The 19,781-nt window shown below is 41.6% G+C and overlaps 1 protein-coding gene across 1 annotated transcript; it reads right to left on the bottom strand.

Moving 5' to 3' along the window:
- Positions 1–468: 468 nt before the first annotated feature.
- On the bottom strand, positions 469–3,366 carry LOC121605320. Its single transcript, XM_041935192.1, has 13 exons — positions 3,340–3,366; positions 2,976–3,248; positions 2,713–2,806; positions 2,516–2,583; positions 2,194–2,412; positions 2,028–2,093; positions 1,781–1,909; positions 1,520–1,576; positions 1,322–1,399; positions 1,091–1,150; positions 893–970; positions 727–802; positions 469–500 (listed from the first exon to the last, which is right to left on the bottom strand). The coding sequence occupies exons 1-13, from the start codon at positions 3,364–3,366 to the stop codon at positions 469–471; spliced, it is 1,257 nt and encodes a 418-aa protein (XP_041791126.1).
- Positions 3,367–19,781: the final 16,415 nt, after the last annotated feature.

The following is a 19,781-nucleotide window of genomic DNA, read 5'->3' as shown; positions in this document are numbered from 1 at the left end:
ACACACACACACACTCTCTCTCTTTTGTCTTGTATAGTCTATAACTTAGCACCAGTAGTAGTAGTCATAGCGGTAGCAGCAGTGCTAGCAGTTTAATAAATGTAATTTCAGCTAACTAAAATAAATAAATGCTTTGTCTAACATGTAACCAGACATAATATATAAACATATTGAACAATATTTTACAAGCACTTTGCATACTTATCTTTAACCCACAAGGCCAGTTGAAGTACTTACCAAAAGAATAATAATGTTCATAAAACCTCTGTTCCAACTTAACGGTGATAAAACATGCCCGTCATTGTTAATTGTGTTTTTGAGTTGAAGTCAACCACACACAGTCACTTTATTTAACCCCAGATGTACCCAAATGTAAATGTCCTGCGTGTCAGCAGGGGAATAGAGAAACTTACTTCATTAGCTGGGGAACGAGAGGTGGAGGGTGCATCACAGTTAAACCAGGGCCAGCTAGCTGATGAGGGAATCGGTGATTGGGCCGCCTATAACAAAACATAATACCAATGAATCTTAAACACATGCGGCAACAGAACTGACTACACTGATACAAAAAGTTGACCAAATTAATTTGAATTAGCCAGTACTATTTGTGAAATGCAGAGAAAGATAATGCTATCAGAGATTTAACATGGACCACAGTTTCATTTAGATGCAGCACATAGTACTGTAAACAATTTTTGTGTGTGGATTGAAGAGGGAAGAAAATACCTTCGCTGGGGAGGGGGGGTCGCAGCCTGTGTCTGTAATGGTCCAGGATGGCACGGTTGGTGAAGGTGTCTTGATCCTGGCCACCTGACAACATATTATAGCACATTCAGTGAAATTGAAGACTTTAATGAAACAATGCACTTTATTAAGATGGAGTGAAATTTACCTTTGCAGCCGGTGAACAGCAGGGGGTTGCTGCATCACCCACACTCAAGGACATTCTGGTTGGGGGTGATCGAACCAGCTGTTGACATGAAAACCAATATCTCAGACAAAGTGGACAGTCTAGTAATGCTTCGGTGAGGACAGTGTGTATTCTGGAAGTGTATGTTGTTTCTGTTAGCTGTGAGGAAAAGTAGCATACGTTGCTCACTGCTGGAGACCTGCGTTGGGGTCTGGCTGTGGTCTCAGGTCGTCTGTCCACCTACACAATGAGAGAAAACATGATACCAATTAGGCTTTAATCATGGTCCAGGATGGCACAGTTGGTGAAGGTGTCTTGATCCTGGCCACCTGACAACATATTATAGCACATTCAGTGAAACTGAAGACTTTAATGAAACAATGCACTTTATTAAGATGGACTGAAATTTACCTTTGCAGCCGGTGAACAGCAGGGGGTTGCTGCATCACCCACACTCAAGGACATTCTGGTTGGGGGTGATCGAACCAGCTGTTGACATGAAAACCAATATCTCAGACAAAGTGGACAGTCTAGTAATGCTTCGGTGAGGACAGTGTGTATTCTGGAAGTGTATGTTGTTTGTTTTAGCTGTGAGGAAAAGTAGCATACGTTGCTCACTGGAGACCTGCGGTGGGGTCTGGCTGTGGCCTCAGGTCGTCTGGCCACCTACACAGTGAGAGAAAACATGATATCAATTAGGCTTTAATCATTACAGTTACACAAGTCACCCACTGAATATCCATTAGAAATATGTTTGAGAATAGCTTGAATTTGTCCAACTACCATTATTATTTGTATCAATGCACATTTTTAGAAGTCTGTAAGCCTAAAATAATACATAATTGATAAAATGTGAACCACTCAAATTACCTTCTTGTGCTTTGGAGGGGTCTGGTAGTCCACTGGGCAAGACAGATGAGAAGGAGACACTTCCTCCATAGCACTTAATGCTGTGCTGCTGAACCAGACTGGGTTCAGTGGAAAGAAGCACTCCTCCACCTGTGAAACAAAGAGCAAAATCCACTGACAATATGTCATATCAAATACATAAATTACACAATAATAACCAATTAAGATATTTTAAGAAATATAAAAAACAACAAAAAAACAAACAAACCTGCTGCTGAGCCATCCTGGTCTGGGCTGAACCCTTGGACTTGGAAGGTTCACCAGGCTGGCTCGTCTGAAATGAAAAATAGTATTGCATTGCATTAAACAAATTGTAAACGATTTAAGAAAAATTTTCACGCACTCTCATACACACATTCCACTGTAAAAATTACCTTGCGGCAATGACTGGCTGGCTGCCACTGAAAGGGGTCAGGTGACCGTGGAGCGGGGGCCTCTCCCCTCACAACCAGTTTAGGAGAGAATTTCCTAACTGGTGGTGAAGGCCTGGGAGAGACCTGGGGTGCTGGTGGTGGTGTCTCCAGTTGCTGCATGGTGGCTGACCACAGCAAATGGACGAGGATCCCCATCCCATCATGATCGCTCAGATGGACCTGCAGAAATTACATAACCAAATTCATTTACAGACAAAGTTTTACCCACAAAAAGCAGCTGCTGTCAAACATTTCTTTTTCCACACAAGGACATTCTACTTACACCATCACTGCTCCACAGCTGCAGCCGGTCATGGGGGAAGTACTCCACAGCTGAGAAGTACCGCACACCTAAAAAAATAAAATCATCCAGTATAATCTCCATGCATGTAATTGTGACTTTTTACTCATTACTACACCTCAATGCATATTGCATTTTAAAAACGTAACTCCATTTAATCTAAGAGTCTTTTTACATACCCATGCGTGCTGAAACACGGTGGTATTCCTGACGAAGGAGGTCCTGGTAAGACACTTCACAGTTCAGGCGGGGAGGGAAGTCAACAACAAAAACCTGTAGAAAACAAAAACATGTTCATTTCATCTGTCATCATTTCATCACATCCAATTACAATACATACACATTATGATTTAAAAGTTAATTCAATCTAATTCGACTAGCTAATGTACTATTGCTAATACTATTAAGAATGAAGATTGAAGCAGGCCATGAAAAAGCTTACGTTGGGCCAGCGGCTGCGAATGCCGATGAGGAGCTTGGTGTAGTCGGCGGCAGCCTCCTCGATGGTCCTGCTGGCTGTCAGGTTGTTGCTAGGCGCCAAAAGACAAACGGCGTCAGGGATCCGAGGAACCACAGCATTCAGCACCTCGGTCCGCAGGGCAGAGGCAGCAGCCCCTGGGGTCGACATGAAGCCAAAGGAAAAGGGTTCCTCTGGCATCTGGACCAAACCATCTACAATGGCTCGTAGATGGGAGTCTCCGACAATCAGAACAAACTGCAACAACAAACATAACTTCTTTAGCAACAAAGTCATCAACCCCTCTCAACATCAGCTGTTTGCTTCATTAACTGGACAACAATAATACCTTCTTGTCAGGAGACTCAGGTGGCATGACCAATTTGTGTCTGTGCCTGGTGAAGGCTGAAACTGGCCATGGCAGCACTCTGTGGCGGTAGCCAGTACCGCGGCCTGTAAGGAAATAAACAAAACAAATAATGTAAAAAGTTAATGAATCAAGCAAACCTGAAAAGAAACGTAAACTAACAGAAGCAGTTTATAAGCTTTAACCAACAGAATATGAATTAATGATTAATTACTTTAGTTATAACTTGAAGATAAAATAAGTGGATACTCACGTGCACGAAAGTCGGCACGCACATCATCCAATCTCCAGAACTGTGCACCTGGGAGTGATGTTCCAAAGATCTGAAGATAGATAATCAAGACATTAATCCTAACACAGTCTGGACAGTCTTGCAATGTCTCAATTTATACAAAGTCTGTTGTTCAAAACAAGTTTCTGTGTGTGTGTCGGTTGTGATGAGAACATACGCTGTTAACTGGAGATCGGGAGCAGGGGGGTTGGGTCTCCATGGTCCTTGACCCACCATCCGGTGGGGACTCTGCCTGGTCGAGCTTCCTCCATCGCAGCTTCGCCGCCTGGGAACGCCTCCCCTTCCTCGGCATCCTGCTGGAGACAACTCAGACAAAAGAGCTACTGCACAAAATTAGAGGATTCAAAAATAACTGTCTGCTGTATTATAATATCTAATATGCAAACAGGAAGGATAGAGTAGAGATAAGGTGACAGAGAGAAAGATGTGTTTAGATGTATGTGGAAGATGATGATGAAACTCCAGGAATCTCAACGACGATCTCCAAATGCTGCCAACAAGCGGTTTGTAAATCTCTGACCGTGACCAAAGGGAACCTGCAATAAGAAACAAGCTAGGGGCATTACGGACACTTCTTAGACATCTTTTCATGCTATGTGTGTGTGCACCCACCTAACTTCAGCAAATATACCAGTAGTAAGTATGAACATGCACAAGCAAAAAATGTAATATTTGTAGTATTAACTGTGTTAATTTACCACACTGAAAGTTAGTTTTTAAATCTGATGTCTACTAGTTTGGCCAATAATGAATGAATGAATTTGTTTAAAGGAACATGTCTATAAAAAACACACAGACGCACACCAGAACACACCATTCTCCATTAACAAAAGCATTATATTTACTTATTTGACATAAAACACTTTGCCTCACTAGACAGTCTAAATACTCATTCTACTACAGGGATCGGCAACCTTTGTGACATGAGGTGTGATTTTATTCTATCAATATAGGCCACATATTTTTTGAAGATATGTTCCTGTTATTCACAAAAAACTGGTTCCTATTTCAAAACACTGCTTTTCAGAAACGTGTAGAAAATATGTAGCTAAAACATACTGCACTGGGAACATTTAAAATATTATATCAGAATGAAACAGCCACGACATTTCAACCACATGTACAAACCCTGGACACAAGTGACAAACAGCCAATCATTGAACAGCTGTGTGGTCTAGTTGCAGCGTCATCTCCAGATGTGTTCATTAACAACACAACATATATGTATGAGATGAGATGTATGAGAACGTGAGCGCTGCAGGAGCGGAGACTATAAACAAAACGGCACGTCAGCCTGGCCCAACTCTGAAGCAGGTGGTAATAATGAGACCGGCCGCTCTCTTTCAAAATAAATGCACAAAACGTCCCCGGCGGTGAGCCATTTAGGTGGCGGTGCCAGGTGTCGCTGGGCGACGTGCCAAAGGTTGCCGAACCCTGTACCCCTGTACAGCCATCTTAAATCACTGTTTTCTTAAATGGAGTCTGGCAGCTATCACACATAACGGCAACAGGTGACTGTAAATGAGCGCCTGGCCCAACTATTAAGCAGGTGGTAATAATGAGACCGGCCGCTCTCTTTCAAAATAAATGCACAAAACGTTCCCGGCAGTGAGCCATATAGCGGTGCCAGGTGTCGCTGATAATGCGGCGACGTGCCATCTTAAATCACTGTTTTCTTAAATGGAGTCTGGCAGCTATCAAACATCTTAGTCAAAATCGAAAATGACTTATCTCTGTAGAAATCATATGTACAATTTCTTTAAGCAAGCACAATAACTTGAACCAACAGAAGGAAATATGAAAACATAAATTAACCGAGTTTAAGTTCAGACGTTCGCACATTTTCCCGTCGTGTGAGCGGCTGTAATATTCTTGCCCAACCAACTGAAGATATTTGAATGTTTTTCAGGCAATTGCAGTCGAAACACGACAGAGTCACGTCAAACTTAATCCCACTATTTCGGACTAGCAGTGACGTTCTGGTACTGCCGTGTGTTCTAGCTAATGCTCTTATGCTAGCAAGTTAAAAAGACATAGCGTATTCTTACCTCTGATGCGATCAAAGGGGAAGAGCAGAGCCGCGGAGGGGTTTTATATGACCGCACCCAACAACAAACTCGCGTGAATCAAAGTTTCCAATAGGAGTCGTCTTGTATTGACTGTCAAATCAGATGATGGATGGCCTGTACACGTCATTCCTGTTTGCCTGACAACAGCTGGAGAACAGTGTTTTGCGAACCAGCTGAAATTCTCGTAAATTCTTGGACGTCCCGCAAGATGTGTGTGCGTGCTGTGCGTCGGTAAAACTTAACACAAAGCCCTACAATTAAAAAGCACATGCATGCTCCTGTCCTTGTAGGATTGCGCATACTCCAATGCACAAATACTGAAGGTGAAATAAAGAAACGATCTGTTGGTCTAAGAGTGATCACTAATTTTAATGGCCTATTATTTATCACTTTGTTATTACGCCAGGCTCGCTCCGTCGGAGGAGCGTGAGCTCGTGCGCCGGAGTAGCGAGCTCGCGCGCTGGCCGGGCGGGGCAGCAGCAGAATACAGGACTGTGAATTACTGAAGTGTCCTTTGAACATATTTTCTATCAGCAATTATGTGTAAATATTAAAGTTAATGGCGTGCACGCGTGTCTCCCACATAGCCAATTTTCAACCCTCTCAGTGCCAGTGTTTCTGTGGCTTTCTCGTGTCTGTCTCTGTTGATCACCTCAGCTGACGGAGCTAACAGCTAACAGCGCTAATAGAGCTAACGGCGCTAACGCTAACAGAGCTAACGGTGCTAGCATTTCTAAAAGAGCTAGCAGAGCTAACGGCGTTAACAAGGGGGCGGGGGATGGGGTTTTCATTATGCATTTGTCTGTGTGTGTGTGTTGTGTGTGACTTTTGTGTCTACATGGAGATGTGTCTGGTATATGTGTGTCTGAATGTGTATGTGTGTGTATCTATAATGCACACTAAGTGTGTGTGTGTGTGTGTGTGTTTGTCTGTGTGGATATGTGGGGCTCAGCAGGCTTTAGCTCAGAGGTTACTCGGTGCGTTGCTCAGAGGTTACTCGGTGCGTTGCCCCTTGTCCCTAATAATAAAAATAATAAGAAGAAACGCACAAGATAACAACAGTGACTCGGGGCTTTGCCCCCAGTCACTGTTGTTATGGCCCCTGTTGTTATGGCCCCTCTGCTGGCCCCTATCATTCTCAGGCTTGTTGTCCTGCAGATGTGTGTGCGTGGGTTATTGACCGGTATGTGTGTAAATGGCAGTTGCACCTGTTCAACTCTTCCCTTGAAATGCTGCTTTTTCGCAGTTGGTTTCTTCCGAACAACTTGCGATTGTCACAAAACCGTAGCTGCTATCAAAAAAACGATTACACTGTGAGATGCGGACAAGTCTGGGCCAGATGTACGTGTGTTTTATGTCCAGATATTCTTTAGAAAAATGACAAAATGGTCGACTTAAAAAGACTCTGCGACTCAGAGAACAGGAGTTTGTATTGTATGCAGTGAGATTTGGGTTCGGCGAACCTCCTGAACTAAATCCTCTGGTGAGAGAACCGTACCTCGTATCAGAGTGTACTATAGATCATCGGACTCCCGAGAACTTCCTGAGTCCGACCATCTCCTCGTTTTATTCCTGACACAACAACTTTTCGTTTTATGGCGATCTAAAGACAGGAGGCATTTCTGCTTTTCTCACAAAACAGCTCTGAATTTTAACATGGGACTTAATGGGAGAGCAGGAGGGAGATGGCTGCACAAAAAGCCTCACTATTTAAATTCAGTAAGTCTCTCGGCTTTTTCGAGGGCATCACACGAAAGAGGACAAGTTTGTCTACAAAAGATCCCAAAATTATGTGTCTCCTATTCACCGTTTGGATTTTACGGCAATTTTAGAAACACATTTCAGGCGATTTCTCACTGGCTGTCTCACTCTAACTTTTGAAATTACCCACTCTAGGGGGAGAAATTCTGAGCATTTTTGTGAGAAACTTGATGGTCTTCGGATGGTCATAGCTCGAAAACCGTAAGAGATATCAAAAAATGTGCCGGTGTTCATTTTGAGCCGACAAAATAATCTACGTTTTAAAGTTTGAATGAAGTCTCTAGGACAAAGTATGGCCGAGCAGCGGACAATTGAAAAAGGCTGAAATTTGAGGAAATTTCCCCATTCATTTCTTATGGGAAAGTCTTCGCAGTTGTTCGCGTCTTACGTCGGCCTTCGATGGTCATAGTTCGAAAACCGTAAGAGATATCAAAATGTGCCGAGGGTCTTTTGGAGCCGACAAAATTATCTACGTTTTAAAGTTTAAATGAAGTCTCTCGGTGAATGTATGCCTGAGCTACAGACGTTTGAAAAACTCCAATTTCCATCTTTTTTTTTTTGCCCGTCCCATTCATTCTTATGGGAAATTTATCGCAGTTTTTCGCGTCGTAATAGCACACCGATCCCGATCAAACCGCACGTTTTGATATATAATTTGCAAGGGTTTTCTCAAAGCTGCGGGGCGAGTTAAGGGACAAAAATTTGGAGGATGATGAAAAATAATAACTAGAAAATTCCCCCTGGGAAATTTTGAAAGGGACACGGGGTGTGTTCGAGCCGACAAAATTATCTACGTTTTAAAGTTTGAATGAAGTCTCTAGGAGAAACTATGGCGAAGCAGCGGACAATTGAAAAAGGCTGCTATTTGAGAAAACGGCAGATATCAGAGGTAGTCAGTCCCTGATTAATGAATTGCTCTCAGCTGTGTTTCTGTGGCTTTCTCCGTGTCTGTCTCTGTTGATCACCTCAGCTGTCTGTGTCTGCTTCTCTCCTCTGCTTCATGTCTCTGTTAAAATGAATTAATGAACTGAATCAATAAACATGAATGGAGCTAATGCTAACAGAGCTAACAGAGCTAACACTAACGGAGCTAACAGCTAACTGCGCTAATAGAGCTAACGGCACTAACGCTAACAGAGCTAACTGTGCTAACAGAGCTAACATAGCTAACGGCGTTAACAAGGGGGCGGGGGGATGGGGTTTTCATTATGCATTTGTCTGTGTGTGTGTGTTTATGTATCTGTCATTGTGTGTGACTGCGTATGTGTGTGTCTTCGTCTGTTTGTGTGTGTGTGTCTGCTTGAACTACACAAGCAGCCCAACCAGCTCCTACATGGAGATGTGTCTGGTATATGTGTGTCTGAATGTGTGTGTGTGTGTGTGTGTGTGTGTGTGTGTGTGTTTGTGTGCGTGTGTAACTTCTGCCCCACCTGCTGATAATTACCTCTCTACCTCTCCCACTTTTTACCTGTTCCTGTTCAGTTTTGACGTGCTTGTTTTTAATCACTTTTTAGCTGTTGGTTAGCCCTGCTTGTGTGTGCGTTTGTGTGACTACTGTCTCAACCTTTTTGGCAAAGCGCTTGGTGAAGCTGAGTTTAACTGTTTGTTGGACGGAGATTGTTTTCAAACAATGCCCTTGTTTTGACTGAGCTCGTTAAGATAATCATTCTCAGGCTTGTTGTCCTGCAGATGTGTGTGCGTGGGTTATTGACCGGTGTGTGTGTAAATGACAGTTAATGACAGTTACACCTGTTAACTGAAAAGCGGCTTTTTCGCTGTCGGTTTCTTCCGAACAACTTGCGATTGTGTCAAAACCGTAGCTGCTATCAAAAAACCGATTACACTGTGAGATGCGGACAAGTCTGGGCCAGATGTACGTGTGTTTTATGTCCAGATATTCTTTAGAAAAATGACAAAATGGTCGACTTAAAAAGACTCTGCGACTCAGAGAACAGGAGTTTGTATTGTATGCAGTGAGATTTGGGTTCGGCGAACCTCCTGAACTAAATCCTCTGGTGAGAGAACCGTACCTCGTATCAGAGTGTACTATAGATCATCGGACTCCCGAGAACTTCCTGAGTCCGACCATCTCCTCGTTTTATTCCTGACACAACAACTTTTCGTTTTATGGCGATCTAAAGACAGGAGGCATTTCTGCTTTGCTCACAAAACTCTGCAAAACTCTCTCTGAATTTTAACATGGGACTTAATGGGAGAGCAGGAGGGAGCTGGCTGCACAAAAAGTCTCACTATTTAAATTCAGTAAGTCTCTCGGCTTTTTCGAGGACATCACACGAAAGAGGACAAGTTTGTCGACAAAAGATCCCAAAATTATGTGTCTCCTATTCACCGTTTGGATTTTACAGCAATTTTAGAAACACATTTCAGGCTATTTCTCACCGGCTGTCTCACTCTAACTTATGACATCACCCACTGTAGAGGGAGAAATTCTGAGCATTTTTGTGAGAAACTTGATGGTCTTCAGATGGTCATAGCCCGAAAACCGTAAGAGATATCAAAAAATGTGCCGGTATTAATTTTGAGCTGACAAATTTATCTACGTTTTAAACTTTGAATGAAGTCTCTAGGAGAAAGTATGGCCGAGCTGCGGACAATTGAAAAAGGCTGAAATTTGAGGAAATTTCCCCATTCATTTGTTATGGGAAAGTCTTCGCAGTTGTTCGCCCAAGGCCATATTTAAAGACTGGATATGTCAGAGGGGGCTGACATGGCTGTCTGATTTAAAAGACTTCTTGAGAAATGCTGAGAAATGCAGCATTATTTTACATGAAAAAGTTTTTTCTTTGATCCCCTGTATCCCACAGTCCATGTAGTGCCCCTCAAATCAGTCTGACACTATAATGTCAAATTATTCACATAACACAGATAAAACAGAGAGACACATAAATTATAGGCAGGTTGTCAACCTGTGCTCTGGATTACCAGCTGAAATGCAGCCCCCCCCCCCCCCACACACACACACACACACACACTGAGTAAAAAAAAGCTTGCTGCTCGGTTTCAGCAGCCAGGCTTCATTTGGCCCGACTCAGCTCCACCCATGCTACGCCATTATCCATTTATGGAATAGCCGGGAGTCAGGCACTGTCACTGAGCTTTAACATGGCTCTTCAGAAACCTACGGGTGATTTCCCAAAGAAACACAAAAGGCGGACTGTGAAAGAACAAAACAAAATATATTTTAACAAGGCTACAGTTGGAGCTGTGTGTTAAAGATTCTCTACTGCTTTTTGTAGTGTTTTTATTGCTGACATGACTGACATGACTCAGGCACAATGCAGGGAGGGAGGGAGTGAGAGTTTGTATGAGGCAGAGGCATGGTACCAAAACCTGATATTAAGCAGGCCCAGGGGGTAAATGATTAACTACTGTAGTTTTGATGAGCTCTGACACTACTGGTTCTTTTATCAGTACTTTTTAATGTTTTGGTGTCATTTATTTTCAGGCTGCAGCATCTCCACTGCTGTCTGTGTCAGGGCTGAGCTCCACTCCAACAATACTTGCTACTGTTGTAATAAAACTTTTGCTGTGTTAAGTTGGGTTACATTTCTTTTTCTGCATTGTTTTTACATAAGTTTACATTTGGGCCATCAAAAATGTACTCTGGCCACCAAATTCAGGAGCTTGGCAACCAGTGGGGCCAGTCCTTAAAAATATTAGTGTCTAATCCCGACAGGCACACATTTATGCAAGACAGACATTGCTGCTTTGTTTCTCTACACTTGCAGGTATTTGTATTTATTTCAACAAAAAGTAGCCATGCATATATAAATGTTTTTTTGAATGTTTGTGTGCATTGTTTTCTTCTGTTGTCCCTCTTTTCATTCAGAACTTGTCCTTGAGAATACTTTGTTTCTCACCAATTGCAGAGAAGTTATGCTGATGCCATCTGTGATACCTTGCAATAAAGTGAAACTGAAACTGAAAGATACTCCTTGGTCCTGTGGTCTTTTTTTCCCACAACTTAAAGCATCAGTGCACAATTACAATAAATACGTTTGGTCAAAGTTAAAGTTCAAAAACATGAAGTCGCTCTACAAACTCCAAGACTCCAGACCAGTATTACAATATTTTGTCAAGCAATGAACCCGCCACATGACTAGAGGACTGGATGGTACTATATTAATGAATGATTAGGTTATTATAAATTCATATAAATTCAATCTGAGAGTCCCCTTTCTCCATGGGTCATTCCTGATTAACTCTCAGCACAAAACTGGCAACTATTAATCACTTACTCAATAGTTACCTTTTTCAAAATGATACATCAAACTGACTAGCTACTAAGTACTGCGTTTCCTCAAATAGTGGCCGAGGGTCTCATTTACAACAATTGCTCATACATAAAACTGCGCCTGAAAGAGGGGTACGGGAGAATGTGTACTACACAGTACAGTATTTACACTATAGATTCAGATTATCATAAACATCAAAACCACTTGAAAAAATATCCGACGCCTCAAAGTATTGAGCAGACTTTGGCTCAATATTTTTTCAGCACTTTCTCACTATCACATTCCCCACCCCCACAGCACAGAGGGGAGGGCCGGACTACATGACAATTAACCACTGAAATTATCGACTTCAGAAATCCAAGATTACATCAATTAGCAGTAAATTGCAGAGCATCAATAGTTTTTAATAATGTCTGACACTGTGCATATTACCAAGTATGATTTTGGTTGTTACATAGTTTATGTGTGTAAAATTACTGCAGTGAACATTAGTGCTGTCAGGTGCACAGAGAGCACTGCAGACAACGCAGTGGCTGCCACACACACTCACTTCCCAGAGTATTGAGGCTATTTGTACTCCCAGCGTTGTGAGCTGAGGTGTATCTGTTACAACCTGGGTTCTAGGCTGGACCCAAAAAGGCAGGAGACATCAAGGCAGTTAAACAAAGTCTTTATTGCCTCACTGGAGACACAGAAAAGGTACGCAAAATCTAACAAGAAAAAGTCTCTGCAGGCTGCAGCTGCTGGAGGCTGGCTGAAATCCAAGTGAGGTGTGGCAGCGAGGCACCAATCTGAAAGAGCACAAAAGAAAAATGATCAGAACATGAAGAACCTTCAGAGAACCTAGACAAAGCCACCTGAACTGGGCACTACCGAATGAGACGGAATTATCTGGCAGAGTAGTGGAGGCCAAGCCGGGCTTTATGGAGAGGTGAGTTGATTGCCCCTGCACACAGCCAGAAAGTAGGTCAGCCACGCCCCCCAGCCACAGCCTCCTAACCTCCAAACAAAACAGAAGCAAAACAAAACTCAGACTATAACAGTATCCTTGGCATTCACAGTGGTTACATTTTAGTAGTCATCAACTACTCCCAGAAAGTAGTAAACTAGTCAATTTTTTTTCAGCCAATGTTGATCAATTTTCGTCAAAAAGGTCTAAAATACAACCAGTAAAGGTTAACAATGTGGACGGGGCCATCTTGTGAAATAGCAGAGTGGGAGACAAGAGCTGGAGATGAGGGCAGGTTATGAGACTGATCCAGGGAACATTGCCTGCAGGTGTACGTAAGCACAATTTTATAAATCAGACCTTTTTTTTAAGTGCACACCATTTTCAGCTATAGTGCACACATACATATAAAGAATGGGTCCTGCCCACTGTATAAATGAAGCTCCAGGGCCTTTACTCCAGAGCAGAGAGTACAAGGCCTTTATTTGAAGCAGGCTTATATTAGATAGTGGCATTTTCTAATTCCCTCTGTATGGTCATATTTTACTAGAAAGCCTACTTGTTTTCTGATGCACTCTCATTTGTCCTGTTGAATGTTTGTTACTACATCAAATCAACATTTCCAGTATACATTTCAAATTAAAGTCCTCTAGCATTTCATTGGACAGAATGGTTTTTATTGTGAAACATTTGAAGGAATGTGTTTTGGAAAATTCAGTGACTTGCATGAGTCCTTATGGTATTTCAAATGTGGGTATTGCCAACTTGTGGCATTTGTATGTTACTACAATATACGCTTTGACTGAGACTTTAACACGCATACACCAGCAGTGACATTAATATTAATCCAGAACAATACACTGTTAAAAGCATCATCATTGATTAATTTATACAAAATAAAGCAGTTGAAATTATGCTTAGCTGTCATGAGCATAATATGACAACCATCAGAAGTTTTATTCACTCTTACCTTTTTTCCACAGCTATTATTTGGGACTGGCCTTTATTTGTTCAAACTGGTTTTTATTTAAGGAAATACAGAAGCCACTCATTATTATCTGATCATTAGTAATTCAGGAACTACTTATCAATGATTGATCAATGATCATATTGTTCTTGATTTGTTCGTAACTCATATTGTGTTAAGTATTCCTGAAATAAACACAAAAAAGACCTGAAAATGGCAATTCAGGTTAAATCAAGCAAGTCAAGTAATATCTAGATATGATCTTGATTTCCTTGGGCAGGTCGATCCAGAGCCTCAGGGCCCTGACTGCAAATGTGGTGTCAATTAGTTTTAAAGTTACAGTTGGCCAGATTGAGAAGAGAGTGGACTTTGCTTAAGAAGATGAAAGAGTACATCTTCCGGGTGCCTCCCCCTCCCTCTCTGCTGTGTTTCACTTCTGCCTCCAAAGCCCTTCCTTGCAGAGGAGGCTGTCATGCACACAGTCACCACGGCAACTGAGGAGGCCAGGTATACAACATGGTGTACATGGTGTGTTGATTTTGCCCCTGCCTGCTCCTGCAGCTTTACCCTGTCTGTTTTGTTTGTCTGGATTTAGCTTTGGTTATTAAAGCTTGCTTTTAGTTCTTCAGTGCTTTTGGGTCCTTTTAAACTGCCAAATATAAAAAAGACAGGCCTGTATATTAGCAGCTTGCATTCCTTTGCAAGATTGACTGAAATTTGTCTCTACACTTATTGATACAGTTTGAGTTTTAAGACCAAGCACTGGATTCGAATAAGGAATTGACCCCCACAGCTGCTTCTACAAGCAGACATGCGGGTAGACAAGAGACCCGTGTACGAGGTACATTAGGCAGGGACCATGGAAGATGGGGAATACAGCCTCATGTGACCCAAGCACCTGTGAACCTTGAAGCTGTGGACTCCAAATAGTTTTGAATGTTTATGCAAACTCATTATTTTATGATAAAGTTTGTTTACAAAAGCTATTTGTTTCTACTTTCATAACTGTGAAAAAAATATACAGTACCATTTTGCCATTTTATATGATCACAATACTTTTTGCGCCAATTTAAAACAACATTTAAAACAAAAGAAACAAAATAAAGACTTTAATTTGCAATGAGTAAATATTTTACATGCAATGTATCATCTGCTAGGATGGCTGAGGGTCTTTTGGAGTATGTAGAACACTGTTAAAAACTTTTTATGAGACTGTGGTGGCAGTGGTCTGCTGGGGCTGTGGGAGCTCTGATAGGGACAGAACAAACTGGTCAGGAGAACTGGCTCTGTCCTGGACTGCCCTCTGGACACCATCGAGAAGGTGAGTGTGAGGAGAATGTTGGCCAAGCTGACATAAAACATAGATAACCCCTCTCACCCCCGGCATGAGACTGTGGGGGCCTAAAGGAGCTCCTTCAGCAAGTACCTGTATTCCAGTTCACATCCAGGAGTGACCAAATGTGAAAGTGGCCTAATGTGATAGTGACTAAAATGTAAAATAAATTAAAAAAATCTAAACACACATACATGAAACATGGCAAAACTAAAACACTACGGCTACAAAACTAGAAAACCAAAAACGCTCCCGAAGGAGGAAAACACAAAGGGCTATGAAACGGAACTGACCAACTGAAAGAACTAGATAAGAAAAACTAACAACTCAAAATACACTCCTAAAAAAAGGAGGAACAAGAATCTAAATAACAAAAGTAATCAAACAGAAAATCACTCTTTAACAAGGAGAACAAATCAGCAAAGCTATGAACTAGGAAAAGACAACAGAAACCAGGTTGCCTGAAGTTACAAACAAAAACACTCACAATAGGACTATGGCATGGAATCACAAACTAACAATGGAAACGCAGACAACACTGAGGACGGTGGAACACTGACATAAAACAAGACAAGACAAGAAACAAACTTACTGGGACTGTGGCAAACAAAGGACAAAGAAAAACCAAGGAGACAATAACCTGAAACACGACACAGACATGAACAAAGAAAACTCAACAAATAACACTCACTATGGGGCTATGCTATGGCTCTGGCTAAGGCTGTGACTATGGCTGTGACTATGGCTGTGGCTGTGGCTGTGGCTATGGCTGTGGCTAAGGTATACGGCAAGGTGACAAGGCAACAAGGTAGCGCAGACAACGACCCGACAAAGACAGGGGGGAAGACACAGACTTAAATACACAAGGAGGGATCACTAATGACACACTGGTGGAAACAATCAGACAATCACAGGGACGGAGAACACAGGAAGTAAAGTAACCCAAAGACACATAACATGAACCTTCAAAATAAAACAGGATGTGACAAAAACCAGGCAAAGACAACACACAATGGGAAACTTAACCTGACATTCTAGCTAAGTTCGCTTACCACAAAACTTGCCTACATAACACCGTCTCTGTCAGAACGTGGTCTTGTGAAAGCTACTGGTTGGGCAACCAATCTCCACCTGAGAGTGTGAATTTTGTCCAAGCGCATTAGTCTTTGCAGTGCAGTTTAGCATGTTTTGAGCTGTAATGAGGCTCAAAATTGGCCAATTTCATCACTGCAAGCACACCTTAACAAACTAACTTAGGCACACTGGCTTGCCTTTTAGCATTTTTCTCTTGGAAAGCACAACACTCCACTTTTTGTTCCTTGACAGTCGCCAGGATGCAGAACATATTGTTCTGCTATTTATTGTTACTTTCTTTATTGCTGAAAAAAGTGTTTTTGTGTAGATATGAATTGCCTCCTGGGCTGGGCCACAAACAGTCTTGTGGGCTGTATATGACTCAGAGGCTGGAGGTTACTGACCCCTGCTCTAATTGTCTGTTTGTACAGAACTGCATCACAGTCATTTGTAACTGTAGACACAGCACACAGTAATAACCTGAATCATAAGAATAATTTTGAGAATGCTCTCAAAACCAGAGAACTGAACTGACTTTGTTTCCCTCTTAACACCTTGTATTAAAATGTGTCTCGTATCAAGATTGAGTCTATGTATGATTACATTTGCACTACTGTTGTGACGTTCACGAACGAACTGGTTCTTTTGAACGGCTCGTTAACATGAACGATGGGAACCGAGTCGCAGCTGGGAACCGTTCTTTTTTTTTTCAGAGTTACAAGGGGAGGAGCGCTGCCCAGCTGCACGCTGCTTATTAGATATGCAAATAGCATCACGCCACCTTGTGGACGCTGCCTTCACGTGAGTGCGCCAGTAAAAAAAAAAGCAAAGCACTGTCAAAGCAGAGTGATGTGGCGCCACCCTGTGGAATATTTACTATTAATCCAGATCAGACTTTAAAATCTAATCCACACATGTCAAATAACGTTATAATCAATATTTCAGAATAATTTAAACTCATATTGGTGGGATATCTGAATTCATTCCTCCCAGTGGTTATTTCCAAGATAAAACGAGTTAAGGCCAGACTGCCTTCTTAAAACTTCATAAATATAAAAATGAGCCGAATGAGCCAGTTTTTTGAACGGCTCTTTGAAAGGAATGGCTCACCAAGATCCGGCTCCCCTCAAAGAGCCATAAATCCCATCTCTAATTTGCACCTGGTATTAATACCGTATGTGTCTCTTTGTCTCTCTGTGTGAAGACTGCGACCAATGTGCCACCATACAGTTGGAGAAGAGAGTCACGGTGACTATTTGGTTCCAACATTTTCACCTACTTTGTTGTATGTGGATTGAAAATACAATTTCATTTACATTTGTGTAGTCTCAATGCGTCCCTAGCCACCTCTGGAGGAAGTTTGGCCAATTAGATTACAATCCAACCTCAGTGCTTATCTGGTGCATTTACACCTGTGCTTACATGTGGTCAAGCATGATATGATTATAATCAGATTACTCAAAACTCATTTCAATACAAGGTGTAGAGGGGGTCTTCGTGGTTGGTGTTGAACACAGTCCAACAGGGCAGTCCTTTAAGCACTCACACAGTAGACAGTGAAAGGTTTACACAGCAGAAGGCTCACTTTGCTTGGCATGACATTTAGCAAAGAAATTTTTGTGGCTAGCCAAGGTAAAAAATGCAATGTAAGGTAAGGAGTTTACTTACTTACTGAATTCTTTTACTATTGCTGTGTCTTTGCGGCTGTGCAGCCTCAAATCCCTCCCTAATTATCAGTCAAATGTATTTGCATGTGTACCTCAATCAGTTTACAATTTATTCTTGTTCGTTGAAAGTCATCCAAACCCTCCTATATTATAGCCAGTAGTTCAAGTGGTTCTCTTCTCTTGACATCATTCAATAGGCAATGCAATATTTTTTAGATACATGAAGGGTATTTTTTTTTTTTTTATCTTTTCTCTCTTTTTTTATATAATGGAAACATATTTTGCACATTTTTAATGTGGAAAACTGCATGAAAAATAAGATTAAAAATAATGAGAACACTTTCCTGTTATAATGCCATACTGTGAAAATGAAATGATCTAATCTATCTTTAGCAGCTTTGCTTGCAGAGAGACCACACCTATGCTCATGAAGGAGAGTGGTTTCTTGACCATGCACTTAAATGCTGCACAACTCTTATGACCTACATTCAGGATCTAGGCAGGCCAGTGGGAAAGGTAATTATCTACAATAGACAGTTACAGGTCAGTATGTGCAGGGTGAATGGGGACAATCAGCAGGGCATCCATAACCAGCACTCTGTGTCTATCAAAGAGTTTAAAAGGGGGAGCCTGTCTAGTTGTAAGTGTTTCTGCATGTTGTATTGTACGTATTTTAGACCCAGTTTCTCAATCTCAGTACTGACATGGTGAGCCTCAAGATTAAGGGGTGTAGTGCAGTGAATATCTTCAATTCAAAGTTAAGAAGACATGAGCGATATTCAGGTAGTTTGGCGAGTGTCATTCTCTGACTGTTACTGACTGCACCCAACTTTGTCATATAGTAAACACTGATGTGTTCTAAAAACCATCCCCAGTTATGAACCTAATGGGCAGAATGATAGACTGCATCCAGACAATCATGGGACAATCAGTCCAATTGTAACAATGCATTTTCTCAAGCTAAAGTACGGCTATGGAAATGTGAATACACAGATATCAGGCAACTAGTTATACTCTTACTCACATGCAAATGTGAAATTCTAATAGTTTTGGAAATATATCCAGATAGTTCAGGCAGGCCACAGAGGTCAAGCTCAATTGGCATCCTACCATCATTGGCTGATGGCTCAGCTGATCTCAAACCAGCCTACATCAGCTGGCAGATCAGCTGATTCTCGGCTTGCACCTTATTGGCACATCTCAAGCAGGGCGCTCTATTTAAGCTGTCTGAATGCACTTCTAGTTTGTTCATTTATTTGTGTGTCTCATGTTGCTCAGCTTTAGCTTTAGAAGTTGTCACTGTTTTGGCCCAGCTGCACATTATTCAGAGGGTTTGTTTATTATTCCAATGGCCTATTATTAAAACCCCAATAGTCTGAAGCTAATACTGGCTTTTGACGGCTGATAGCACTAATAAGCTAAAGGTAGACTATATAGAATGGTGCTGTTGTTAGAACGTCATTTTGATACCAAGGATGTTCTACTGAGAACAAAATAATTTGTGGGGGCTGCATCTAACAATTTTTACAATGTTCTAAATCCAACAATCTGACATTCACGTCAGCTTTACGCAGTGATTGGTCAGCTGTGTGGAAGTGAAAATGTAAGCAGGGTTTGAATTTCTCTCTCAGCTCTCTTTTTCAATTGTTCAAACTACTCCTGTCACTTTTCATGTGAAGAACAGATTGCACTACCATGAGTGATGAATGAATGAGACTGTCTGAAAGTGTGCACTTGGATTTGTACAATCCATCATGTCTCACGCCTGTGGTGTTGAGTGTGGTTGTTCGATGTGTCATGCAAGCAACCTCCTTTCATGCGTACCCCAGCTGCAACCCAGGTTAGGGTCCAGGTTAATACAACTGAGTTTATACACATCTGTCAATAAAACCTTCTGGTTTACAAGAACTTTGTCAAATCCAATATCAAAAATATACATGAAATATTGTGTTGTTTTCACAGACCTTCAATATAGAAATCAAATAATGTCTTTGAATGGTTAAGTTTTGTTCTTAGTAGCATTCTAAAATGGCATTTTGATTGATTGCAACAAGCT

This window comes from Chelmon rostratus, chromosome 4 (assembly GCF_017976325.1).
Source record: "Chelmon rostratus isolate fCheRos1 chromosome 4, fCheRos1.pri, whole genome shotgun sequence".
Classification (NCBI taxonomy): domain Eukaryota; kingdom Metazoa; phylum Chordata; class Actinopteri; order Chaetodontiformes; family Chaetodontidae; genus Chelmon; species Chelmon rostratus.
Note: the sequence above shows the minus strand (reverse complement) of the source record. Positions and strands in the feature narration are given on the sequence as shown.

What these genes read in the sequence shown, in the direction of transcription:
- LOC121605320 (XM_041935192.1), bottom strand. Translation starts at nt 3,366, where the DNA reads ATGCCACCTGAGTCTCCTGACAAGAAG. An exon ending in GCAGGTCTCCAGTGAGCAAC is followed by an intron (nt 1,400 to 1,519) that starts GTATGCTACTTT and finishes TCATGTCAACAG; the next exon opens with CTGGTTCGATCACCCCCAAC. An exon ending in GCTGTTCACCGGCTGCAAAG is followed by an intron (nt 803 to 892) that starts GTAAATTTCACT and finishes TCAGGTGGCCAG; the next exon opens with GATCAAGACACCTTCACCAA.